The sequence below is a fragment of the Elgaria multicarinata genome, chromosome 1 (genome assembly GCF_023053635.1).
Source record: "Elgaria multicarinata webbii isolate HBS135686 ecotype San Diego chromosome 1, rElgMul1.1.pri, whole genome shotgun sequence".
Taxonomy (NCBI): domain Eukaryota; kingdom Metazoa; phylum Chordata; class Lepidosauria; order Squamata; family Anguidae; genus Elgaria; species Elgaria multicarinata.
Window position 1 is genome coordinate 202,532,866 of NC_086171.1, and position 27,192 is coordinate 202,560,057.

The 27,192-nt window shown below is 44.0% G+C and overlaps 1 protein-coding gene across 1 annotated transcript in view; it reads right to left on the reverse strand.

Moving 5' to 3' along the window:
• Positions 1–781: 781 nt before the first annotated feature.
• LOC134409393 (piezo-type mechanosensitive ion channel component 2-like) overlaps positions 782–27,192 on the reverse strand; it is a 74,229-nt gene continuing 47,818 nt past the window's right edge. The window contains exons 33-44 of the mRNA XM_063142145.1: positions 24,704–24,830; positions 23,572–23,719; positions 22,302–22,516; positions 17,187–17,345; positions 14,126–14,273; positions 13,013–13,201; positions 11,759–11,851; positions 9,529–9,698; positions 8,749–8,865; positions 6,358–6,437; positions 5,406–5,634; positions 782–1,463 (exon numbers count right to left, since the gene is read on the reverse strand). Of these exons, the coding sequence (XP_062998215.1) occupies positions 1,088–1,463; positions 5,406–5,634; positions 6,358–6,437; positions 8,749–8,865; positions 9,529–9,698; positions 11,759–11,851; positions 13,013–13,201; positions 14,126–14,273; positions 17,187–17,345; positions 22,302–22,516; positions 23,572–23,719; positions 24,704–24,830 (2,051 nt within the window). The 3' untranslated portion in view covers positions 782–1,087. The remainder of the gene's footprint in view (positions 1,464–5,405; positions 5,635–6,357; positions 6,438–8,748; positions 8,866–9,528; positions 9,699–11,758; positions 11,852–13,012; positions 13,202–14,125; positions 14,274–17,186; positions 17,346–22,301; positions 22,517–23,571; positions 23,720–24,703; positions 24,831–27,192) is intronic.

Sequence of the window (27,192 nt, forward strand, 5' to 3'; positions counted from 1 at the left end):
GGAGGCGGGAGTTCTCATTGCCAGGTCTTGGGGGCAAGTAATGTGCTGCTTGTAATAGCCTCCTGGGGCCATCTGGTTGGTAACAGTACACTGATGGTGCTATATAAATAAATAATAATAATAACAGAAGGCTGGAGTAGATGGACCCACACTAAAGGCATTCAAGAGGCACCTGGACAACCATCTGTCCGGGATGCTTTAGAGTGGATTCCTGCATTGAGCAGGGGGTTGGACTCGATGGCCTTGTAGGCCCCTTCCAACTCTGCTATTCTATGATTCTGTGATTCTATGACCCTTGATTTCATCCAGCATAGGCAGCTCTTACGATCTTTGTGTTGAGGGCCTAAGCATTCTAGACAGGGCTCTCTATTCTCTAGGTGTTTATCACTGCCTTCTCAACCTGGTAGCTTCCAGATGTGTTTGAACACAACTCCCAGCATCCTAACACATCTGGAGAGCACCAAATTGGGGAAGGCTGGTTTGCCATTATTAACGCTTCTGTACACCTGCCAAAATCACACATGCACACAATCACCTGGTCCTATTAGGAGACAAAGGAGGAGGAACCCCTAGGACACAGCATTGTCTCTTTTGTTTATTTTATTTATTTATTTTTATTTATATACTGCCTCACCTCCAGAAGATTTCGGAGTGGTGAAAAACAGATATTTATGCATACAGAACAGTTTGTTTTCTTACTCATGCTAGAAATATTTCACAAGTTACTTGGCAAAACTAGAGGAACAATTTTGAATAAGTTTGGCCTACAAAAGCAGTTGAAATGGAACTGATGGGTTGGTGTGAAATTGACATTTTTCTCAGTGAGGAAAAATGGACCTAGCCCCATGTCATCTGCTCGGTAAGGAATGTGATCCTCCAAGTCACTTCAATTGACTACCCCACGGTGAGGATCTCTGTCTGACTTGGCCCCCCAAATCCTGTGCCTTTAGAGTCCCCTGCTGTGTGCAGCCTAAAGTTCACAGTGCATTCTCTCTTTCTTCGGATTTAAGGTAGCAGATTGCACACATGGTTTGTACTCCTGCCTTGCAGCAAAGTAGTTCATGAACCAAAGACATTTCTTGCCATGTTACGCTGAGTGAGGGTGTCCCCCATGCATGTCCTTAGTCACAGTCTCTTTCCCATGCACCTCAACAGTCTCTCCCAATATTTCCCTTCTAGAAGAATCTATCAGGGGTGGTTTTCCCCTCCCGCTGGATTTCGGTTCCCTCGTCCATTTAATCATGGTTTCGGGAGATCGGTACAGGAAGATGAGTTTGGCAAAGAGCTCCTCTTCCAACTCCAACTCCCCTGCCTCCCTTGCCAGGAAAACATCTGTGCAGAGTTTCAGGATGCGGTCCACATTGGGCAACTCTTCAAACATGATGGAACGCGAGATCCCATTGAAAAGCTCTCGGATGAACTTTCCAATGACCAGAACGACAGACATGTAGAGGCCAACGATGCTGGAGGGGTGGAAAGGAGAGGGGGGCAGGGTTATTCTTCCCAATAATAATAATAAATAAATAAATAAATAAATAAATAAAATATTTATTTGTTACCCGCCTCTCCCTCCGGATCGAGGTGGGGTACAACACAACTGCAAATGCCATAAAATACATATAATTAAAACATTCAAAACTAATACATCATTAAAAGCAGCACATTATTAAAAGGCATCTTAAAATTCAACTGGGTAGGCCTGCCGGAAGAGAACAGTCTTTATAGCTTTCTTAAAATTCGGAAGACTGTTAAGTTGATGATTCTCTCCCAGCAGGTCATTCCATAATCTGGGAGCGGCAGAGGAAAAGGTCCTCTGGGTACTAGTTGTCAGCCTTGTTTTTGTTGACTGGAGTAAATTCTTCCCGGAGGACCTGAGTGTGCCGGGTGGATTGTACAGGAAAAGGCCTCAGGGTGTTGAGTTGTGCATGCAAGATTCTGAACATGTTCTCCTTACCAGTACCTGGACACCTGTCCTGTGTTTTTCAGTGCAGGTTACCACAATCAAAAGGTTTCCTTCTATCTCTCAAAACCTCTCCTGAGAGTCAGTGGGGTTATTGCTACCACAGAAACAACCAGTGTTCACTTAAAATGGGGGAAGACTGCAGAAAACCAACTGCCAGAGTCTAGTTGCACCTGTTGGACCCTGAGCCCAACCCTGTGTTTCTGTCCCTTCCCAACCAGGTATTTTAAGGTGTGACTGCCAGAGGCAACACCTCAACATCACGCCAATTGCAATGCTAAGTACCTACTTAACGTTGCACTTGGAGTCACACAGGAGGCTATGCACTTCCAGTGGTTCCTATATCACATCGGAATACACTGTGGCAGGAGGATTCATCTCAAAATGTCTGAGGAGTCCTCTACAGGATTTGGACTCCCCAACAGTCTCCTCTTGTAAAACAGGTGCTATAGTTATTTTGAGACCTTTTATTCAAGACTGCTGCAGCTACTACACTGGGGTTATTATCTTAAAAATATTCAACATATTTACCTAATAGTTTTTACTTTATAGTTAGAATTACAGCATTACACTTAAAATGACTAAATAGGCATGGGGCTTTTTGAGGAGTTTCAACTAGAGCACAGTTATACTAAGGTTCCATTTCAGACTACTGTTAGTCAAGGCTGAATTTCAAGGAGTTCCCACAGGGACATGAAATTCCAATGTCTCTCCATGCTATTGTATGTTCAAACAGTTGTTGATGAGATCTAGATGAGGGGTGGTGAACACGTGGCCCGCTCTATGTTGTTGGAATGTAATTCCCATCAGCCCTTACCACCAGAGTCAATGCTAAAGGATGATGGGCATTGCAATCACAGCATCTGGACTGCCATACTTCTGAGATTTGAGAACTCCACCTCCCAGAATATCTCAACCAGCATGGCTGGCTAGAGAATGCTGGGAATTTTTTTCTTGTTCTTCTGTCTAAACATGCATAGGATTGCAGCATAACACTGCAATTATGTGGTTTCATAGGCTGTTTAGATCTCTCCCTCCAAGGGGAGGGAGAGGGGGAAATCTAACCTCGTTTCCAACCACTCCCCTGGAATTGGGGGAAATGTACATCAGCACTGGAGCTGACATACATCATTTCACGCCTGTTGTAACTAATAGAGGGGGACATAAAAGGTGGGGGGGCGGGGGAGAAAATCACTGTTCCTGCCTCCCTTTTGTAAGCCCAACGGCTTTAAATAAGGAGCTTCTTCCACCTTTGAATTCCCCACACATGCTGGTAGGATTGCTCTGCCCAGGTGATACAGTAATTCACTTTATGAAGGCTTTGCCCAAGAAATAAGACACATGGTAGAGGTTTCCCAACTCGGAACAGATAAAGGAGATAGCGCTTTGATGGGCTATATTTTCTATGAAGAAGGAGCCTTTGGAAGAAAAATTAAAGTAAAATGGATGGCAGATGTTCATAGCCAGGTTTGGAGTCTTGTCACTTGGTTCTCTCAAGAGAACAAAATAAGACACCGAGAAGCCCATCTTCAGTGAAGAGGAAAAGATGTGATGTGGTACCCTAGCCAGGCAGGGAGCCCTATTTGGAGCCCAAATCCCTCCCATGACTTCCCTGTACCATCAAAGTTTTAAGGTCACACTTCACTTTTAACATGATATCCCTGCAGATCCTGAACCCAACCTCAATGGTTGTGTGTGGAGGAAAAGGGAATGTTGTGCTACTATCTCACCTTTTCCGTTTTTAAGGTACTTAGATGGGCCCTCTAGGGGTAAGTAGCTGGACTTACACACATACACCCTTTACAAGGCCATATGTATTACTTTAGTCTCTCTCTCTCTCTCTCTCTCTAAATGGCATGCCATGCTCTACAACTGTTTGTACATTCCTGATACGGGGTGGGGGGGCTGGTTGCCAACCCTGATTAAAAATAATACTTTGAGCAAGTGCAGTTTTGCATTTTAAACGTACTAAAATCATAGTACCATCATGACTACAGGACTACAATGGAGTTTGCTTCTACTGCCCTGATGCTAAACACATTTACCTGGTTGTTGGTTAAAAAAAAAGGATCTATTCCAGTTATGGAATGATCTCCCCAACGAGGCCCTGCATGGCGACAACATTGTTATCTTTTTGGCACAGGTCAAGACCTCACTCTTTCCTCAGGCATTTGACAGATGAGTTTAATTCACCTTACGGCCATGGTTGATTGCTTAGAGTTGTTTCCAATATAGGTTGTCCATGTAGCTTACTGTCTGTTTGTGTGTTTTTATGTAAATAGTTTTTAAACTTTATATATTGTATTTTTAATGGTTTTTATTCTTTGTAAAGCACCCAGAGAGCTTCAGCTATGGGACAATTATTATTATTATTATTATTATTATTATTATTATTATTATTATTATTATTATTATTTCATTTCATTTCATTTCTATACCACCCAATAGCCCAAACTCTCTAGGCAGTTCAAATAATAATAATAATAATAATAATAATAATAATAATAATAATAATACATAAAGTGAGGATAATAAAATGAGTACCCGTAACCAATTACATGCTTGACCAACGACTATAAAGTATTTTTAAAAATACAATGATGTAGCAGACAGAGTTGGCATCAAGATCATGCAAGCCCAGGTGCTGATGACAGACTTCTTTGCTGCTGCCCCATTACCTGCTGCTCCCTGGGCAGTCATTGGGAACGGGGGGCTTGGGGTACAGGGCTTTAGACATCATCCCCAAAATCCAGCCCTTGCTGCTCTACTTATCCTAGCACAGGGAAGGTGGAATTCACAGCTGCCAAATAAAAACAAATTGTTTTTTTCAGCATAAGAGTACATAGCATTGGTTTTGCAGTGTGAGAGTGCACAGACCCCAAGATTCACAAAATAGAATCTGGGTAGAGACTGTTTATACAACATGTTAATCCACACCGTGTGTTGTTGTTGAACAGTGGGTTAGCGTGTTGTCAGAACCCAGGAAATTTTCTGTAAGGTGGCTTGTTAACCGCCCGGAACAACCTAACAACAAACCATGGGTTCTCAAGGTGGCTTGTTTGAGAAAAATAAGCCACACTGCATGGTTAACAAGCCACCCTGAATGTGGGTTAGCAAGTTGTGCAAACCCAGTCAGCGAGACTATCTTTCAAATTAGGAGTGGATCCATGCTGTAACTGGGGTTGCACACTATGGAGCTTGCCTGCAGCACAGAAGACTTTTAAAAATTATAAATAAAAAGCACTTATAGACTCATAAAGAGTTGGAAGTGGCATTTAGGCCTTTGAGTTACAAATTCCTCATAAGGGTGAAGCAGGGGAAAAGTATGTTACTGCCTCCCCCCGAGGCTACATCAGAAACCTTTAAAAGGATAGGCTGTAAACCCTTCCAAATCAACATAGCTGTGAAGCTCTGGCTCATACTGGTTTCAGTGTGGCATCCTTACCCATGTGCTGCAATGAATCCCAGGCTGGAAGGGCTGACCTTATCATTACAGATGAAGAGCTCCATGTTCTTGCTGCAACTGTTACCCAAACAGGCAGGCTTCTGCTCTTTAACAATCCACCATTCGGGAACGTGGCTTAAAGACCCCTTTGTAGGCAGCTGCTGCAATTTTATGGTTATATTCCGGAAGAAAGCCATCTTGTCTATGTCCTTTGGCTTATTGGAATGAGCTGTGCAAATCAGAATTATAGAGGGAGATGAGTTGACTGTGGCTCCCATGTCTCCCGCCCCCCTCCCTGCCCCCGCCTCCGCCCCAGAACCTGGTCCACAGGAAGAGCTGTGTACATTTTCCACAGATCCAATCACCTCTCGTAATGAGAATGGAAGCAAGGACTGGATACAGTTCCTTCATAACTAGTCAGCACTCTCAGATTTCCCACCCTCTGATTATACCAGCCACGACACAGAACTGCCCCCATCATACAGAATGGCACAAAAGTCTCCCCACATCTGCGGCTTATATAACTGTTTTCTTTCTCAGCTAAGCTATGATACTGGAAGCATACGTTAAGTGAATGCTAAAGATTTGGGGAAGAGGGTTTTGGAGAGGTAAATGGCAGGTGCAGGAAGGATTCAGCCCTCCTCACCCATGTGCCCTTTTTGCTAGCTTTTCCTATAGACAACATGTTTTCAGATTTTTCACCAAAACGATGAGGACAAGATCCTTGCTTTTCTAAAGGAAGAAGGCTGAGAGATTCTCAGAATACAAAAAGTTGTGCCAGATACCAGTTTTTGGGTCATGTGTTATGATACCAGAGCTATTAATTTTGTTGTTTTGCCTTTCTGTAACATATTTGTGACATCAAAATCTGCAAGACAGGCTGCCTTCTCATCTCATCTCATCTCATCATGGTTGAGCATTTTTTCTTATGAACATTGTAGAATTTACTTACCAACTTGCAACCTATGTGCCATTTTAGCATCTGGTCCACCAGTCGCTCTCAGATATCTTGGTAGCACACCAGGCAGAAGTCTGGGGGCGAGGGTTAAACACAGTGAATGCTAAAGTTCTTATACTACAGTCTTTCAAATCAACATTAAAGATACGCTTGTTTTTCACATATTTGTCCCACCCTATCTCTCAGGAGCTCAGGATAGGATATATGGGGTTATTTCACTTTATTTTTGAAACAATCTTATGAGCCTATCACAGGGATGTTGAACCTCAGGCCTGTGGGCCAGACTTGGTCAGCATGGGTTCTGTTGTATCTGGTCAAGAGGGCAGGGCTCCTGCAGCTTTAACTGTTGTGATGAAGAGGGGATTTCACTGGGTGCTGCATACATACAAATAACACCTGCTGAAATTCCCTTTTCTATGCAACTGTAAAAGATGCAGGAGCCCTGACCTCCTTTTCGTATGGTCACCCCTACCCATTCTAAAAAGTTGAAATGCCTCTCCTAAGACTTGGTTCATGACAGTAAGATGTTTGAGCTAAAATATGCTGGTATTTGGGGGTGGGGGTTGTATTTTGGCCCCACTCCTTTTGCCATTTATTTATTTATTTATTTATTTATCCCGCCCTATATCACAAGGAGAATGTAAATGGCTGATCTGAACACAACACTCCTTGATCTAAGCTCATTGGTGGCTAGAGTTGCATCTCACTTGCACATCAGAGAGAGGCATATTATTAACTTAGGTTGCAATCCTATACTCACTTACTTAGGAGTAAGCCCCTTTGAACACAACGGGGCTTACTCCTGAACAAAGGGTATATTTTTATTTATTTTATTTATTTATCATACTTATACCCCGCTCCTCAGCCAAAAAAGGCTCTCGGAGCGGCTTACACTTAGCAAAAAAGACAGTCCCTGCCCTCAGGCTTACAATCTAATAAAGACATGACACACAAGGAAAAGGAGTCAAGGAGGAAGGGAGGGAGGAGAGAGAAAGAAAGAGAGAGAGAGAGAGTCCAGCAGGAGCAGGCCCCGATGTTACTTCTGCCTGCTCCTGTCCCCTCGGTCCTTCTTCTTCCCCACAGGGCCAAGATGGAAGTTTGCCCTGTGGGGGGGGGGGGGGAAGAGTCCAGCAGGAGCAGGCCCCGATGTTACTTCTGCCTGCTCCTGTCCCCTCGGTCCTTCTTCTTCCCCACAGGGCCAAGATGGAAGTTTGCCCTGTGGGGGGGGGGGGAAGAGTCCAGCAGGAGCAGGCCCCGATGTTACTTCTGCCTGCTCCTGTCCCCTCGGTCCTTCTTCTTCCCCACAGGGCCAAGATGGCAATTTGCCCTGTGTGTGTGGGGAAGAGTCCAGCAGGAGCAGGCCCCGATGTTACTTCTGCCTGCTCCTGTCCCCTCGGTGTTATAGGACTGTGCTGTTAGGGATCTGGGCCAGGGAGAGGGTGATTTGAGATTCCAGTTGAAAATGGCCAAAGTCCAACAAGATGCAGAGTAAAGTTGTGCTAAGGGAATGTGAAATGGCTCTGAGGTTCTTTTCAGTTAAAGGAATGATACTCTAGGACAGGAACCATCCTACTTGTTTAATGTTGCAATTGTAAAAGCATTTACTAAGGAGTAAGCCCAACTGAACACAGTGGCCCTGTTCAGAAGGCACCTTAAACCACAATTTTAACCATGATGAATAGGGCTTTTTGCCTTATTCACTATGGTTAAAGCCATGGTTTAAGGTGTCTTCTGAACAGGGCCAGAGAGAGTTACTTTCAAGTAAAGATGCAAAGGATTGCACTTGAAGTCTTCTAGCCCATGCATGGTTTGGATCATATCAGAGTTTAAAAATAAAAAAATAAAGTAAATAAAGATAAGGTAAATGCAGTTCCGAAATTAAGACTTCAGTCCTGGCCACCAAATAATAGCCCAGACTGTAAGATCCTACATTGTTATTGATGGTGGTTCCAGCTTTGTTAAGTCCCCAAGTTCTGCTGCGAGGCTAACACCTCTAGGGAGCAATGAAAATGTCTGTTTTCATGTATTTTCTGGTTAACTTAGGTCACAATCCTATGCATGTTTAGGTAGAAAAAAGTCCTACAACTCCCAGTATGTCCCAGCCAGGGGCAAGCCGGGAATTGTAGGCCGTTTTTTCTGTTTAAGCGTGCATAGGATTGCGCCCTTAATGCATTATCACAAACTAGCTCAGGTGGGTTTGAAAGGGGATTAGAGCAGCCTTCCACAAACTAGCACCTATGATTGCTAAATGGTAGCTCCATGTACAGGAGCGATATACCTCTCAGTTGCATATGCTGGGGACACACAACAGGAGAGGGCTATTATGGACATAGGGCGAATTCATAAAGGCCATTGAAAGAAACAGGAGGAAAATAAAATACTGACACTGGTTCTGTCCTGGTCCCACGCAACATTTGGACGATCTGCTCCCGTATTTCCCTCTCTTCATACTGCACGGTGTGTAAGCCAGATGCTTCAATATTCTTCACAAGAGAGGCATTCCTGAAAGGAGGAGGAAATTATGAAAGGGTGGCGAAGACACACCTGCCATTTGGGATGGGTGCTTGGAAGAGAGACTCACCATCTATCCTTCTGTCTATTGTTTAGACTCTCCACCTTTTATTTTAAGCCTTTATGAAAGGGGCAACAGACTGGGATTTACTTGCTCTGGAAAGGAAGCTGAGAACTGTCCTAGAGAGGACACACTCTGGAGGGCAAGAACTGGAAGGGGAGAAGGGGAGTAGTGCCACCTCCAGGTTCTGAAGGGCCTTTGGCCAAGGCACCCTCACTCAGTGAGTCTACCTTCTCACCGCCATGGTCACCAGCTTCTATTGTTACTCCTCCTCCTTCTCATCATTGCTCCCACCTGCTTGCTTGACAGGCAGAGAGCCAGGGAGCAAGTAGGCCGTGCGTGGCTTCTCCTCCTCGCCACCACCATGGTCTACATCAGAGCAAGAAGAGGCCGGCCAACAAGCAACTTGCAAGGGTAAAGAGGAGGAGCGGTTCCATGGGGCACCTGCTGGCGTGTGGGTCCTCAACAAGCTCCCAACCATGCCAGTCCTTGACACTGGCTCTGGTCCTAAATAGAGCAGTGAAGTTGAGGCATCTGCTCCTAAGCTGGCTTGAACCGACATATACAGTGTGATTTCTTTTCTTTTCTTTCACCTGAGAAGAGTCCAGTAGAAGCTGACGTAGATTGTGGAGGAGTTGGAGAGTTCGGCAATCATGGCTTTCCGACTTGCAGGACTGATGCTCCACAGCAGGCTGGCATTGCCTTTTATTTTAGCACTGACAATGTCCTCTGGGCTATAGTTGACAATAAACTGCATGGCAGACTAGAGAGAAAATCAATGGGGTTGGGGGACAGATTTTTTAAAAAAATCAAGGCAGAGAGACCTCCTTACCTCCAGCTCAGCCTTCCCCAACTTGGCGCCTTCCGGATGCGGACTACAGTGGCTGGGAATCATGGGAGTTGCAGTCCAACACATTAGGAAGGCACTTGGTTAGGAAGGCTGCTCTGGCAACATCCCCATCTACTCTGCTTTTGCAATCCAATTAAAGACGCTGTTTGCATTCAATGGTGGCCAGATTTGATCTCATCAGCGATCGTAGCTAAAACAAACTCAAATGTCCCAAGAGAGTTAGAAAACAGAGGAAGGGATCCTGTTTCATCAAGCTTCATGTTCCATAGTGAAAATGTAGTAGTGTAGGGAAATATCGAGGGAGACTCTTTCTAGCTAGCGGGCAGCGAATGAACTCTACAAGATCCAGGGCTCTTTCAAGCATGAATAGCCCTGCTTTTTTGTTCACCAGAGATGGGTGAGATTATAGGATAACACCTTGGAAGGGCGTCAGATCAAAAACCTGCAGCATCGCTGCTGCGAGGCTAAACCGATAAAGTTAGACAGGGCTCCCTGCCTTGCGTTCCTGAACTTTCCCATCCCAACAAAGAACAGCCTCTCTTGCCAGACAAGCTTTTCACAACGTCCACAGGTAACCCAGAGTAAATGAAAAAGTCACAGTAAGTCAGCAGCTTTTTAACTGCATAGTGTGTGTGGGGTGGGGAGCCTGTGGCGAGTGCAATTTGACGGCTCCATTGTATAAACTACGCAGCACCACTGCACAGACACCATGAGGGGTAAACAGGGTGTATAGACAACCCCTCTGCCAGCTAATAGCCACAATAGGCTTGGTTAGATACATTCTAGAAGGTTGGAATGCCTGTCCTAAGGCTTAGTTACTGGTAGTACAAGTTTTAGACTAAAATATGCTGGTGTTTTCTGTATTTTGGCTCCACCCTTTTGCTTTTGAACCCACCCACTGTTCAAATCCAGCCCCCAAGAGCATTTCCAAAGTTGAATTCAACCCCTTTGCTAAAAGAGGTTCAATGAGAGTGACAAATGAAGATTAGTTTTTGTTGGACTAGTTCAGTTTTACCTCCTTTTCTGTATTATGAAAACTTGTTGCCCAAAGGTTTCAGCCAAACTGGAACCAGAACTAACCAAGGCTCAGACAAGGACTCCATTTACAGTCCCATGTTTTGGCCTTGGAATGCTATGAAATTAACAATAAAGAAGAAATTGCCTCTGAATTGCATAAAGAAGGAAGTGCATTTCTGCCACCACCAAGTAACTGCAACCATTTTCCAGGTCAGGCTGCGTTCTTTCTGCCAAAGAGTGGTGCTCAAAGAGACTAACAATAAAATCCAGATTAAAACAAAATCTTAATTAAAATAGAGCACAATGCAAATAAATTAAAAACACAATTAAAAGACATCTATAAAGGAAATTAGCAACACCATCAAATGAAAAAAAAACCTTCAGCAGTAGACTAGTTTACATGCCAAAAGGCTAGCTGAATAAAAAATATATTTGCCTGCTGGCATGAGAATTACAGAGAAGGAGCCAATGTAGCCTTCCAGGGCAGAGAGTTCCAGAGCCTGGGAAAAGCTCCCGAGAAGGCCCTCTCTGAAAGAACTGGGCATGTTTAGCCTGGAGAAGAGAAGACTGAGGGGAGACATGATAGCACTTTTCAAGTACTTGAAAGGTTGTCAGATAGAGGAGGGCCAGGATCTCTTCTCGATCATCCCAGTGTGCAGGACACGGAATAACGGGCTCAAGTTACAGGATGCTAGATTCCGGCTGAATATCAGGAAAAACGTACTGACTGTTAGAGCAGTATGACAATGGAGCCAATTCCCTAAGGAGGTCATGAGCTCTCCCACCCTAGAGGCATTCAAGAGGCAGCTGGGCAGCCATCTGTCTGGTATGCTTTAAGGTGGATTCCTGCATTGAGCAGGGGGTTGGACTCGATGGCCTTATAGGTCCCTACCAACTCTACTATTCTATGATTTTATAATTCTATGCTATAGGTTGTCCTTAATATAGATACTTACAGGATGAAGGGCATATCGCGTGGTGAGTTCATTATACGCTGCATGAGTGAAAGGAACCAGATTTTGCTGCTGTGCGCTCATGGTGAATAAAGACTAGGAGGGGAAAAGGGGGAGGGGAAAACCTGTATTACAAACCTGAGCTACACTATACAGACAATTCGGCCATAGCTAGACCTAAGGTTTATCCTGGGATCATCCAGGGTTCGCCCCCGCCTGAGCACTGGATCCCCTGTGTGTCACCTAGATGAACAGGCTTGACCCCTGGATGATCCAGGGATAAACCTTAGGTCTAGCTATGGCCCTTATCACACTTTATAGCCAAGTTCAAAGCCACAGTTCAGTGTTCTGTGTCTGGCTATGCCCACTATGGCAGACATTTTATCAGGGCCAGCCCAAGACATTTTGCTGCCTGAGGCAAAGGACAAGTTGGTAACTTCTTGCATTCCATATCCAAAAGCTGATTGGGCTATCAGTTAAATCTAACTTCAATACTAGCAGTGGGTGAGCACTCCCCACTGCACCTGAAGACAGCAGGCTAGCCTAGGGCCGTGTGATACACATAGCCATCTCCTCCAACACTTGTTTAATTTGTATTTTAAACATATCAAATCATCCTCCTGCGCCCCCAGTGGCCACTCGGAGAACAACAAAAGATTCGCTCCTAAAGAGGTAGCAAAATAGGTCGGTTCTTTTATATATGAAGCACAATTAAAGCAGGATGCATGGGAGTGCTTCACAGTCAAAGCAGATTATAAACTGGAAAACTTCGGAGTCCTTTGCACACAATTTGCAGGGATTGCACAGTATAACCCTGGTGTGATGAAGCTAAATATGCAACGAGTTGCACAGCTACTTGCTCAACCAGCTGCACATGCCTAAAAGGTTGGGAACCCCTGATCTATTCTGACGGGTGGTAAATTTCCCAGGATCTTGGGCAGAGGTCTTCAAGTTATCTGTTATACCCTTTTAACTGGAGGTGCCTGGGATTGAACCAGGGACCCTCAACATGCAAAGCTAGCACTCTGCCATTGAGCTACAGGGCCCTCCCTACTTTTTATCATGTTAAAAACTGCAGCTTTGTATGATGGAAATGTAACAAGATTGCAAAATGTTTCTATATCTATTAAAGGTGGAACCTTATGCATGTTTAGGCAGAAAAAAGGGAGTTGTGGGCCTTTTTTCTGTCTAAGCGAGCCTAGAATTACGCCTTTAAAAGCTCTTCTCCACCAGCCCTCCGGCCCCTCACAGCCTTACCTCATAACCACTGATAGTAATTTTGATCGATACGTCCAGGGGCTGGTTGGTTACTCCTGCCACCGATTTAACCAGTGCCATAAGAAGCAGTGGGAACCACACGATGCAGACGAGTACAAAGACAATTAAGCCCCCCATCCCATATTTCACAATCTTTTTCTTCTTCTGCCCAGGAGGCTGGGGGTATTTCTGCAAAACAGAAAATGGTCACTGACAGAGCAGGGTGGATAGAGGGCTGAAAAGAAAAAGGAAATATACTGCCAAATTCTGCATCAAGGTCGTTTAAGCTCAGCACCGGGGGGTGGGGGTGGGGATGAATTCAATACATTTGCATAATTTGTACCTATTAGCCTATTTCGTGTTCTGGTAGTCACTGAGAAAGGCAAGGGAGTATGCAGGGCCCTGGACTTCACATTCTGAGACCATGGCTAGACCACCAGCCTATATCCTGGAATCATCCAGGGATCATCCCTGTACATCCAAATGACACACAGGGGATACCAGGAGCAGGCAGGGACAACCCCTCCATTTGCCTGGGATAATCCTTAGGTTTAGCTAAGGCCTGAGTCCCAGAAACCCAAGCTGTATTCTTGCTGGTGGAAAATGTTCAACAATAATATTTATTTATTTTATTTAAAACATTTATATCCCACCCTATATCATTAAGATCTCAGGGCGGTGTACAGATAAAAGCATGCAGTATAAAACAGTAAATACACACAGCTAATAACAAATTAAACCATGAACCAAGTTAAAACAATATATAATGTAAAAACAGTAAAACCATTAAAACAGTTAAAACAATGTGCCATCTTAGTGAATTTAACCATTAAAGGCTTTGTTAAAAAGCCATGTATTCACTTGGCGCCACAATTAAACTAGTGTTGGCGAGGGGAGAGGCAACCTGGCGCCCCATCCTATAGTCTCAAGATTTTCTCTACAACTCATGCATCTCACATCACGGCGCACCAGCCTTAGAAAATTACATGTTGTGGGTCACCGTTTGTTACCTGTACCATCAAAACCTCAGCAGAGAAATGTAGTCCACCCTCTTTCCATCACTGAGTTAGGTGCAACTGGTGCTAACAATAGTCCATGGGGAATGTCACTCACTTTTTCAGATTCTCTCCAGCATTTCATGATGAAAATATTAGCATAGATATCCTCCACACAAATCCAGCTGGATAGGCTGAGAGTGGTGTCCGTCCAAACCCAATCCATGGCAGCCCTCAGCTCTGTCAAGAAAGGTACCAGGCGAAATCTACCCATATTAGGAGAAAACAGAAGGGTTTAATCTTGCCAGCTAGCAATATGCAGCAAGCACTAATCTGGCAAGTTGGTTTTCAGGGGTTTATGCAAAGGCTTTCTACAGTGTGGTACGAATTCCCAAACTCTAAAGCCTACCTACACTACAAATGTATATTTGCTTTGTAACAGTTTGTCATGACCACCACAAAGAATCCTGGAAATTGTAGTCTCCTGAATTCTGTTAAGAGATCCACAGCCCCCTTCACAGAACTACAGTTCCCTGGGGACAGCAAATGGCTACTATACCGATTTAAATCTACACTGTAGGTTTGCTGTGCACACTATGTTGTCAGTATTTCAACGCTATCATAAATTCTCATGTGCCATGACTTAAGGCAGAATGAAAATGGTAACTTGTTGTTCTCCCAACACCCCAAACATGTAAGGTGGGGGCTCTTTCAATGGGTCGGATGCAGGCTCTGCCTTCCATGACAGAAAGGGCTCCAGTAGTGAAGGTCCTTTGGCCTGGTTTTGGGGGATCCTACCCTCCACAACACAGCTCCCGCCATTCAGCACAGTCTCCTAACTCTCTGTGTAGCATTTTCAGGAGGCTGGAGCGGCTGCCATGAGAAGGAGGGGGCAGGAAAGTCTACCTCTGCCCAGCCAGTTGATCCAGATTAAATCTGGATCCAATCTAATATTAACTGGGACCCTGCAAACCAGATCCAGTCGCCAAAAGATATTTTACGTCGCCCCTACATTGAGATATAGGGCGTCATCAGGCAGGTACGCTCGCTACTGCCCAGTTACAGATGTTCATGCATCCTTTAGACAACATCCACCTCCCTCACAGCTCCTGCTCCTTCTGCTCATTTTTCTGTTGCAAAATAGACCCCTTTTAATCCAACTTTTAAAAAAAACCAGAATGTGCTGTGTTCTCCTGCTGTGCACAAGGAAAGTGTCATGATAAAATTGGCCCCTGAATGGGCCATGTGGTCTTTGTTTACTTCCTCTTTCCTCTCCAGGAGGAAAGAGGAAGTAATGAAGGACAGATGCAGTGGCGGAGAAACGATGGTAAGGAAACACAATTTCCCCCCCCCCATGTGATGACGCTCATAGTTGAACAAACAATGCTCACAGGAAATCTGCTCATAGGAAATATCTGTGCTCATGGGAAATGTCTATGTTTTGAAGTTGTAAGAAATAGAGATATTACATATTGCAAGAAGAAGCAATCATAAGAAGTTAAGAAGAGCCCTGCTGGATCAGACCAAGAATCCATCTAGACAAGCATTCTCTTCACACAGTGGCCAAGCAGCTGCCCACGGGAAACCCACAAGCAGGACATGAGTGCAACAGCACCCTCCAGATCATGTTCCCAAGCTATTTGTGCCCATAGACATACCACCTCTGATACTGGAGGTATATAATGTCTTAAGCAGGGTGACCATATGACCGGTTTTGCCCGGTTTTTGATGGCAAATCCGGGAGGGAAGGGGAAATCCGGATTTTTTTCAAAGAGCAGCTCTCATGGGAATTAACAAAAATGCTTATAACTCCGTCATTTTTTAAGATAAAGACATGAAACTTGGCACAATGGTAGCTCTTAGGAAGGGCTTTAGTTATACCAAATTTGAAACAGATCCGTTCATCCATTGATTTTTTTAGGATTTTTTTAAAAATTGAGGTTTTAAAATTATTATTTTTAAAATCGTCATTTTTAAAGATAAAGAGATGAAACTTTGCACCACGAAAGGATTTAGGTAGAGCTTTAGCCACACCAAATTTGAAACAGATCCATTCATCCATTTATTTTTTAGGATTTTTTTTTAAAATTGAGGTTTTAAAATTATTATTTTTAAAATCGTCATTTTTAAAAAATAAAGAGATGAAACTTTGTTCCATGATAGGATTTAGGTAGAGCTTTAGCCACACCAAATTTGAAACAGATCCGTTCATCCATTGATTTTTAAGGATTTTTTTTAAAAAATGAGGTTTTAAAATTATTATTTTTAAAACTGTCATTTTTAAAGATAAAGAGCTGAAAGTTGGCACCATGATAAATTTTAGGTAGAGCTTTAGCTATACCAAATTTGAAACAGATCAGGGGCCAGTAGAAAACGCTGTTAACAACAGCAGCAGCTTGCAATGAGTGAAGATACAGTCAGAAAAGATATTTGAGGGAAGGGGAGAATGTAACACACAGAGTATAGCAAAAGCTTCAAAGTACAGCAAAACCTACAAAAGTAGGAGTGAGTGAAGTTAATTTCAGATACATTGAATCTCTCACTTGTTCTTTATTTCAGTGATTTTAACGTTAAGATGTTATGTAGAACAGATTTGTCTTAAATGTGTGCTGTAAAATCAGACATGTGACCAAGGCTATGTTCGGGTGGGCACGCCCCCTTGGTACTGGGCACGCCCCCTTGGTACTGGACACGCCCCCTTGGGGCGACCATGTTGTCCTCCTTTTTGGTTTCCAAAATATGGTCACCCTATCTTAAGTTTAAATGATATTGTTGTACTTTATGGTTTTAATTGTCCATTGTACACTGCATAGAGAGCCTTGGCTAATAGGCAATATAAAAATGCAATAAATAAATAAATGAATAAATCAGGTCTAGTAGCCCTGATAGCCTTCTTCTCAAGGAATTTGCATAACTCCCTTTTAAAGCCACCCAATTTGGTGGCCGTCACATAGATGTGAATAGGGTAAGTGCAAAATTTTCAGTCTTTTAGAAATGTTTTTAGTTATCTGTAGTCTTTGAACAACTTGAGCTCTGCTGACTGATCCACTACAGCTAAGGGACACTGGCATGTGTTAACAACAGTGCTTGCTTGTCCTGGAGGCAGTGAACATAATGGCTAATATTTCATGGGGATGTGATTAGATTTTTCAGCCCTCCCTTATAAAAATGCCGCTTACCCTTGGAATAAGAAGAGATTGATGCAGTTGTAACGCTTGGTCAGAAAGTTGCCCAACACCCGTTTGGGGTAACCACACTTGATCTGATATGCCGACAAACCAAAATAAACACACTTGATGAAGTACCACAGCTGAGCCACTGAATTCCTGTTAAACCTCCTGCAAGTAAACAGAAGAGACAGTCCAATCTCCCTCTTTCACGACAATGGCAAATTTTATGAAAGCTTTCATCGAGCATGGCCACCATCCAGCCGAGCATTCATGTCCAGCCACCTAGGCAGGGCACAAATATCAGCTGTGCATGTGAAGAGGAAGGCTAAATCCCGGCCTTCACTTCTTCCAAGGAACAGCGGGCAGGTGCAATTATGACTTTTTGAAGAAGGCTCTCCTTACAAGCAACCCCTGCAACTGAACCAGGGACATGAACCAGATGTTGTTGTTGTTGTTGTTATTTATTTATTTATATAGAGCCATCAATGTTCATGGTGCTGTACAGAACAAAATAAAACAGAATACAAAACACCCTGCCATATGGCTTACATTATAAAATCACAATGACAAACAAACAGGGAGGGGAAAGGCCAACCGTACATTATATGCTTTTAGATGCCAGGTGAAGACCTTTTTATTCTCCCAACATTTTAACAATCTATAAATTTTAAATAACATGGTTTTAAATTTGTAATTTTGCATTGCTGCTGTTTTTATCTGGTTGAGCTTTTATATTGTATTTTATATTATGGTTTTATACTGTTGTTTTATACTTTGAATGGTTTTAATTTTTGTGAACCGCCCAGAGAGCTCCGGCTATTGGGCGGTATAGAAATGTAATAAATAAATAAATAAACCGGCATGGGGGACAATAAAAATAATAATAAAAAATAGTATAGCAGCATCCTGTATCAGCTCATGCACCAGTAGTGGTCAGGAAATCTCGCTTTGCTCTGTATGCCTTCTCTATGCCAGATTAGAAATGCAATGGCTTGAAGCAGGGCCTTTACTGCAGCAGCCCCTTTATTCTGCAATGCTTTCCAACTGAAATGAGGAGGTGCTTTGCTTTGTCCACTTTTCTTTTTTAAAATCTCAGATTTCTCTTGCAAGTGTATTGGTTTGAATTTAGTAAAGTGATTCATTCGCTGTTTGCTTTTTAAGTCTAACTGTATTTTTTAAAAATAAACCACCGAGTGCACTCAAACATAATCTAGAAACTTTTAAAATAAACAAATACCCAATCGTGCATGCCATTCTTCATTCAGTTCTAAATATGTGCATATGCCCCCCTTAGCTTTGATTTGTAGATTTGCTAATCTGTAGCTGGATAAGGGCAAATGATACTCACTCAATATGGCATGGTTTCTACCTGGCAATACCAGAAATAGCTTGTGCAGCCCATGCTTTGGCATATGACTGGTCCTTGATTAGTGCTCTACTTCTAAGTTGCTTAGCATGAAAGTCATGGGTGTGTCCAGAACATCAATTTGTGCCTCGGATGCGTATTATTTATAATTCTCAATATAGCATTGTCAGTGAATGTGGTAATATACATAGTGCAGTACATAAAACAATAAAGTTAAGGGTGCAATTCTATGCATGTGTATACAGGAAAAAGTCCATGGCTGGCCAGGGTGTGCTGGAAAATGTAGGACATTTTTTCTATCTAAACATGCATAGGATTGCACCCTAATCATCTAATTCTTCAGTTCCTACCTCTGAATACCTCTTGCGACCAGTGTGTCTCATTCATTCCACGCTTGATCCTTTGTTGTTACCCAGTTCCTAAGAAAAAATAGGCCTTCTCTATGTTGGCACCCGCTTTCTGGAATGCTGTCCCCTTGGTATATGGGAAGCAGTAACTGTGGCATGTTCACCCAAGCCTTCCCCGACTGATTGTGCGCCCACTTCGCTGACTATTAGTTCAATGAATTTAAACGTTTTCAACTGCCCACTTACTGATGTTCGTGTGTCGTTTCGACAACGTCTGCCTCCTGGGCGCCTTCTGTTTGTTTTTCCATCACAAAATAGACCCATTTTAATCAGCCTTTTTTTAAAAAAACAAAACCCAACAACTGGAATGTACTGCCATTTCCTGCTGTGTGCAGGAAAAGCAGCGCGATAAAAATGCCCCCTGAATGGGCCATGTGGTCGTCGCTGCTTCCTCTTTCTCTCCCCGTAAAGAGATCAGCGCTATTGTGGGGCAGCAGCAGGAGGCCATAGCAATGGTAGGGAAACATGAAAATCCCCCTGTCTGATGATGCTCTTTGAATGTTTTTTTAAATGCTTTTAATGGATACATTTTGCATTCTGTTTTTAGGGGTGTGCAGAGCCAGTCTGCTCAACTCCTAAAATCGGAGCAGTGCTCTGATGAGGTGATTTTCCACTCTGATTTCCAGAGCGGCTCTGTCTCTCCAACCCGTCGGATTACCCGTTGGAGAACTGTTCTGTTTTCAGATAACCGCCCTATTATAGCTTATGGGAAACTGAAATGCTTACATTTTTAAAGGTAAAGAGATGAAACTTGGCACCGTAAGAGCTCTTAAGTAGGGCTTTAGCCATGCCAAGTTTGAATGAGATCCCTTCATCCCTTGATTTTTAGGGATCTTTTTAAAAAAATCACCCTCAGCCCATCCATCCCATACACACACACACACACACACACACACACACATGAAACTGTGCAGGACCTTTTATCTTTTACTTTGCTGATGTACAGTTGTGCATCTTCAGTTTATAAAAATAGAGATCTGCTGCATTCCCTGGCTGTTTGCTCTAATGGGGTGAAATGGGTGTGGTGCTCTCCCTATGAGAGGTCAGACAAGAACAAACATACCATATATATTCAAAGCAAATAAACTTGAGTCCTGTCTTCAAAACAGGAGATATACTAGTACTAGCAATTTTTTCTCTCACCGCCCCTTCTTCTCTTGACTTTACGCCCAGCCAAGTTGCATCCATGCTTGCAGTACACAGATCAGCCTTTGGCACAAGATTCTTTTCCATATCCTAATATTGGCTTGTGAGACTGTATGGATCTACACTGCTTGCCAGTCATTATCACTTCCTGGGATAATTCATTTACGGAATGGTTTTCGTTATTTTCATAATGTGAGCCATTTCTCCTAAATCCTTCCTTTCAGCCCACATCAATTTTTCAAGAAGTGAAGAAAAGTGGTTGTAGTTTCATTTTAGGTCAGACACAGCTCCCATAATTTAAACGTATGGTATATGGTACCAAGTCAACACACATGAGGGGGCTTCAATTTTTGTAGGTTAGTTTCTGAAAGTTCTGCATGCTCTCTTGAAAGAAGATGAAGTTCATATGGGGAGTGGAACTTGGACTCTTTCTTGCACCATGAGCTAGCAAATGGATGAGTTCCAGAGCATGGAAAAACGGATTATATCTTTGCAATCCCTCCCCCTAAGCACTGTGATTAGAGAGGGGACAGGGAGGAGACTGTGGCTATTGGTTAGCCACAGATGTCAATCTCAAAAGCACCCCTCCCTCACCCCTCAGTGTTAGCATCTTCCTAATATGGAAGTGTTCAGTTAGTTGTCCATCAACATGAAACGAGCCCCCACGTCGCCTAAAAAACCTTCTGATACCTACAGATTCATTCACGGCTCTGAACAATCTTCTAACTGCACTGCAGATTTCCAACACTTTTAAAACTGCCCCCTAACCACACCGCGATTTCAAAGGTCCATCAGAGGTCCGTCAGGAAACACTCACACACCATTTTTGGTGCAGAGCGCACAACCCTATCTGTTTTAAAATATTAAAATTGTTGCCTTTTTGTATTTTAAAATTTTATGCTGTAAACTGCTTCAAGATGTCTTTAGATATTGTCAAGCAGTCTTTAAAATGATGAAATAAATACATAATCTCCAAATGTGATATACATAGATTATCTATATTTATGCCATATTCCAAAATTGCACAGCTTATTTCTGTAATAGAACTGGGACATTTGGGTTGCAGCATTTGCATGTATAAAAGGGAAAAAATGTCTGATTAAATAAGCCATGTAAGAGCTTCTAAATCATGTGGGGCCTCAATGGGATCATAAAACTAGGGGTGTGCACGGACCCCCCGCTCCGCCCCGTGGGCCGATCCAAAAATTTTGGATCGGCCCGCTCCGCTCTGCGCCACTCCGCTCCTCTTCGCCGCAGAGCTCCGGCTCGGAATCGGAGCTCCGCAGTGGAGGGGAGTGGCGCCAGGTAAGGCCGGGAGAGGAGGGCGGGGGGTTTACCGGGCCCTGCCGCCATCGCCGCCCGTGTGGCGACAGCGGCAGAGCCTGGTAAAGGACTAAGGGAGAGGGGGGCCTTACTTGCCTCCGTCGGTGGTCCGTCGCCGTCTTCAATTGAGCCCGCGGCCCAGACTTCCTGTTTGAACCGCGGGCTCAATTGAAGACGCTGACGGACCGCGGACGGAAGCAGGTAAGGGAGAGGAGGGCGGGGGGGGTTTACCAGGCCCTGCCGCTGTTGCCGCATGGGCGACAGCGGCAGGGCCCGGTAAACCCCACTTACCTTTCCGGCGGAGCTCCGGATCGAAGCGAAGGATCCGCCTTCACCTCGATCCTCTTCGCCACGCTCCACCGGCCCCCCAATCCTCTTCGCCTCCGCCTTAAGGGCAGGCGAAGCCCCCCGCTCTGCTCCTGCTTCTCCGGTCCTATTAGAAGCGGAGCACATCCCTACATAAAACCTCATTTTATCAAAAGGTATGTGTATTTTTTAAAAAAAAAAATGCAATATTTTCTTACTTCAATCTTAGACTTTTTACAAAGTTAGTTTCATGTTTTAAGATTCATATATTTATTGGTTGTTTTGAATATGTGCTTTTTGTGTTTGTAATGGTCTGAAGACTTATTCAATAAAAATTTGATTGACTGATTGGTTGATGTATTCAAGACTGACATCAAATTTTAGGTTCCCTTGTTCATGTATATCTGTGCTGCCCATTTAGCTGTTTTCAACCAACCAGGATGAGGAACTGATAAATTATATGAACCTTCTGAGGGTAAGCAAACAGCTGAATCCAACAAAACCATCAAGTCATTTTTTTTCACTCCCCGTTCTGACTTCGCCAATGCCTCCATTCTACCCCAGCAGTTATTATACCTTTCTGTTACTCCAGGCAAGATGAAGAACATCCAAAAGTGGACGCCGAAGACAAGGACCACCTGAAAAACACACTTCCCGAACATGTTCTTTCTCAGGTAGATTGCCCGATCAACTATCATTGTCCCAAACTGCATCAAGAGCATCACGAGGAAAGCTTCGGGCACCTGGTCTTCTGAAAGGGATTCTGTGATGTCAGCAGCCGCGGAGTGTCTCTGAAATATGTTAGAAGCATGCATTGATCATATCTGGGCATAAAGGAAAGGAGCAACCCGAAGCTTCAGATTGGGGTCTGTAATAGGGTGACCATATGAAAAGGTAGGACAGGGCTCCTGTATATTTAACAGTTGCATAGAAAAGGGAATTTCAGCAGGTGTCATTTGTATATATGGAGAACCTGGTGAAATTCCCTCTTTATCACAACAGTTAAAGCTGCAGGAGCTATACGAGAGTGACCAGCTTTAAAAGAGGGCAGGGCACCTGCAGCTTTAACTGGTGTGATGAAGAGGAAATTTCACCAGGTACTCCACATATACAAATGATACCTGCTGAAATTCCCTTTTCAATACAACTGTTAAAGATACAGGAGCTCTGTCCTCTTTTTCATATGGTCACCCTAGTCTGTGAGCATATTGGCACTACAAAGCTATATCCATCTTGTAGTTGTTGTTTTAAATCCATTTTTATAGTTACAGGACACAAATAAGAGAAACAACACATCCCAATAAATTCAAGGGAAGAACCATATGTGCCCCAAAACCAGAAAAAAAGACAGGATGGAAAAATGACACACTGCTTTGAAAATTAAATTATACTTATAATAGGTGAGATGCAAAAATCTGTCACATGTTGCAGCAGAAACTATTTTAAAAAAACCAGTATATTCTTGCTTTGGTTCTATATGATGGATCAAGAACATATAAAGTTGAACCACCGTCCTTTTGTTCCAGAAAGCAGGGCTTTATCTAAAGGGTAAAAATGGCATGGGAACAGATTTTGGCTAAACACTGCTGCATTTCCAAGATTCCTGTATTGAGCAGGATAAATCCCAAGGTCCCATCCTAGTGTAAAATTCTATGATTCTATGATCCTTGAATCTGGAACATGTGAAGTAATAAATAAAGTGCTTTTGAACATGTGCCAAGCATGTCTCTCTCATCCCTGCCAACTCCTACACATCTGCAACCATGGGGCAGTGGTTGCAGGCCAAGTGGCATATTTCCCAGATACCTTTCGTTTTAGATATTAAACTATGCATGCCGATACTTACACCAAAAGCCCAGTAGCCAAAGATGACGACAATAAAATTAATCACATCAACTAGGAACATGAGAGCATAAACGTCACAGACTGGGCTGCATTCTGGATGAATAATGTCGTAGAAGAATTGCTTGATGGGCCGGTAAATCTGAAGGGCACTGTGGGTAAAAGCTAATCTCAATCAGTCAAGTTGCAAAGTCACAGTCACATTCGTCAAAAGGCTAATTTGCTTGCCTAAAGCTCATGAAAACGCATCCAGCCTGTCTGGTAGCAAAAGCATCATGAAATACCCATCCTAGCTAATAGAGGCAACATCACGGAGCCAGATATAAAACTGGGGTTCTTGAAGCCCCCTCCCCATATCTAGCCCAGTCACAATCCTCTGGACCCAAATATTCCTAAACCAACCATTTGAAAGTCAAACATTTGCAAACTTTCTGCACCTGCTTCTTCATCAAATACTAGTTATTTCGGGTGGGTGAGTGGCTGTATTTAACAAACAATCCAGTGCCACCTGATAGCCAAACTCAATGGGGCATAAAATGCATGCATGCATTCAGCTTCTAGGTGTTTTCCCCTCCCTCTAAATAACAACCATTAAAGAATAGTTAGAATCAGGATTAGGTCTGCAATGCACTACGAGGAGGAGTAAACCCTGCCCACTCTGTGGTCCCAATGAATGCCCAAGCTGTTATTAGCCCCAAGAGGGAAGCTTCCAGACCCACAGCTTTCTTCACAGGGGAATGGGAGTGAGACATGCTAAATCCAGCAGCAGCTTGTGACTCCGATGTCAGTGGGGCGGTGAATTAGCTCTGGGTTTCAGCCAGAACTCTAAAGGAGCTTTCCAAAGTGCTGCACCTATTTTGGGGATGGGGTTCCACACCTTGGAGAGCTCCTTTAGAGATCTGGCTGGTTATGACTGAAACTTGGCACGGATCCATAGCCCCACTGACATCAGAGTCACCAGCCACCACCGTTCCGCACAGACAGTCCCACAGACTGTTACAGAGGCTGGAAGGTCTGTGAATGTCACCCATACTTCCATCTCATCTTCCCCCACCTCCCTTGCCCAGCTCCGCTCTTTCAGGTTGCAAAATCACACATTCTTTATAGACATTTTACAAAATATACCCCCCATTTACATTTTCATCGGCAGCCTCTTTGCTTTTTGTATCTGCTGGTTTATCGTTTCTCTGGTAATCCTCTTCCTGACGGTGGGGGCTTTTCTGAAAAGGCTCCATTTCTTCTTGGCTTCTTCCAGAGGTTTGTCTGCCAAGCAGAAAGTAATCACAGCTCTATCTGGGAAGTATTCATTTCATAAGAGCCATACCTCACTCTAAGCTCTCACCAGCTCATGTGGGGTCCCATTCGCTGAACACATGACACTCAATCCGCCACCCACTCAGACATACGATCCACACAGCCAGTCCTTCAGGCATCGTTTCCACTGACCTCTGTATATTAAAATAAACGTTCTTGTGCCAATTCCTGCCCTGGAGGCTCCCCCACAAAACGCTGGCACCATAACGATGCAATGAACCCAGCGAGGTCAGGGTTTCATATTTTGACGTTTAAACAAAGAGGAAGCAAAAGAACTTCTCACAAGACAACACAACCAGCAGCAACCATGAAGAATGGGCAAAGAAGTAGGATAACAACAACATATACAAATGTATTTCCTGGCTCCTACTGCACCACCAGAGAGCCAAGAGAGCCCCAGATTTCGCACGCCTGTGAGGCTTTTCAGAGGCAGTCTTCCCCAGCCAGGCCTGGTAATGTTGTCAACAATTTTGTGGGCCCCTCAGAACAGTGGAGGCAGCTGGCTGTGATGTCAGTGGGGCAGCAAATCCGCCCCGGGTTTCAGTCAGAACCAGTCAGAAGCACCTTGGAGAGCTCCTTTAGAGTACTGGAGGGTTCCGATTGAAACCCGGAGTGGATTCACTGCCCCACTGATATCAGAGCCCCTAGCCTCCAACGCCTTAGAACTGCGGATTCTCTTGGTTTGGAGCCTCACAAGAGGACTAGGTTTGAAGGAACCTCTCGTACCTCAGTGGGCCCTTCTGGTGGGCTTAACTAGCAGCAGCGCTCCAATCACCACCCGGAGGTCCCTAGTAGGGCTAGGGGCTATCATTCGAAAATCTCATAGTATCTCACAATACACCGGAGGCATAGAGCTTCATCACACCAGTGATTTACATCACACTCATCATGCCTGGTATGCGGTTTTGCAGCCCAGTACTCACATGACGTCATCCACATCCTGCACTCATTTCGCCTCTTCCCTTCCGTGTTTCGTTTCTTTTTGGAGCAGGGAAAGTCTGGATTATTTTCCCTCCCTGCGAAATAAATGCGCCCCTCCATTGCGTGTATTGCTGTCGTTGTGTTCTATCCGACCATCCCGTTCTTAGTTGGGATTGTGTGTGTCTCAGGGGGGTCTCGCTATCAAAAGAGGAGGGCGGTGCGGTTCTCCACTTAACCGTGAAGGGGGAGAGAGAGTGGTCCCATTTAACTCTATGTTCTGACTCCTGAGTAGGCATGACCAGGAGTATATTTTCACCTTAAAAGAAGTGTGGAAAATGCACCGGGACAGGGGTGGTGGTGGTTCACCCCCCACACCTCCCTAGAACTGCAGAGCTTCGCAGTTAAAGACTTTTTTTTTTTTAAAGAAACAGAGCTAGGCACTGGCACATCTGGTACCCGAGCTGCAGCGCACGTTCTTTTCTCCTCCCCTGTAAACCTTTCCCAGGCACTCTCTCCTGCTTCCTACCAATGGCCTCCCTTCCTTCTATCCCTGGCTTTTGTTTAATATGATCTTAGGGAGAAAACATAGTGTGTTGTTTTACTGTAATTGTGCAGTTTCAGGCTGTTGCACGATTGTATTTGTGCAGGAATAAATAATCAATAAAAAAAATAACTGCAGGGGAAAGAGGAATGTAGGGGGCGGAGTGGGAGATTTCGCCGGCAAAGTAGCGCTCCAGGTGAAAAGATACATGTCCTGAAGGAGTGCAACAACACACACGTGAAAGTGCCCAAATGCTCGACTCACTAAGAAAATGGAGGGGGAAACCGCGGTTGAAAAGCAGATAAAAGAAGTAACTGTGATGGAGCTCATCATGGGAAATTTAGACGGTGGCCTGCAGAGCTTTATTTTCATTTTCCACAGTTCCCTGGAGCAACGCTATGTATTGTGGGATATTTAAATGGCAGCAGCCCAGCAGTGGAAAAAAAAAGTGTTTAAGGTGGGCCTGAGGCCGGCATCAGTTGAGGACCCTGTTGGTGTGTTGGGACCTCAGCACCTGCCCAAGGATGCTGAATCCTGACGCTGGGCCTGCTCTACCAGGAGGGTATTATTTATTTAAAACATTTATACCCCGCCCTATATCAATAAGATCTCAGGGCGGCATACAGAATAAAACAGTAAATGTACACAGATAAAAACAAATTAAACCATAAACCCAGTTAAAACAATATATAATTTAAAGGCAGTAAAACTATTAAAACAGTTTCTCAGATTCCCTTACAGCTCCCCATGACCTCTTCAAGAGCCACACACGCAAATTTCAGTCATCTATGGCAGCCTCCTCAGTACAAGATGAGACCTCTACCCCTTATTCACATCAGCACATACTCC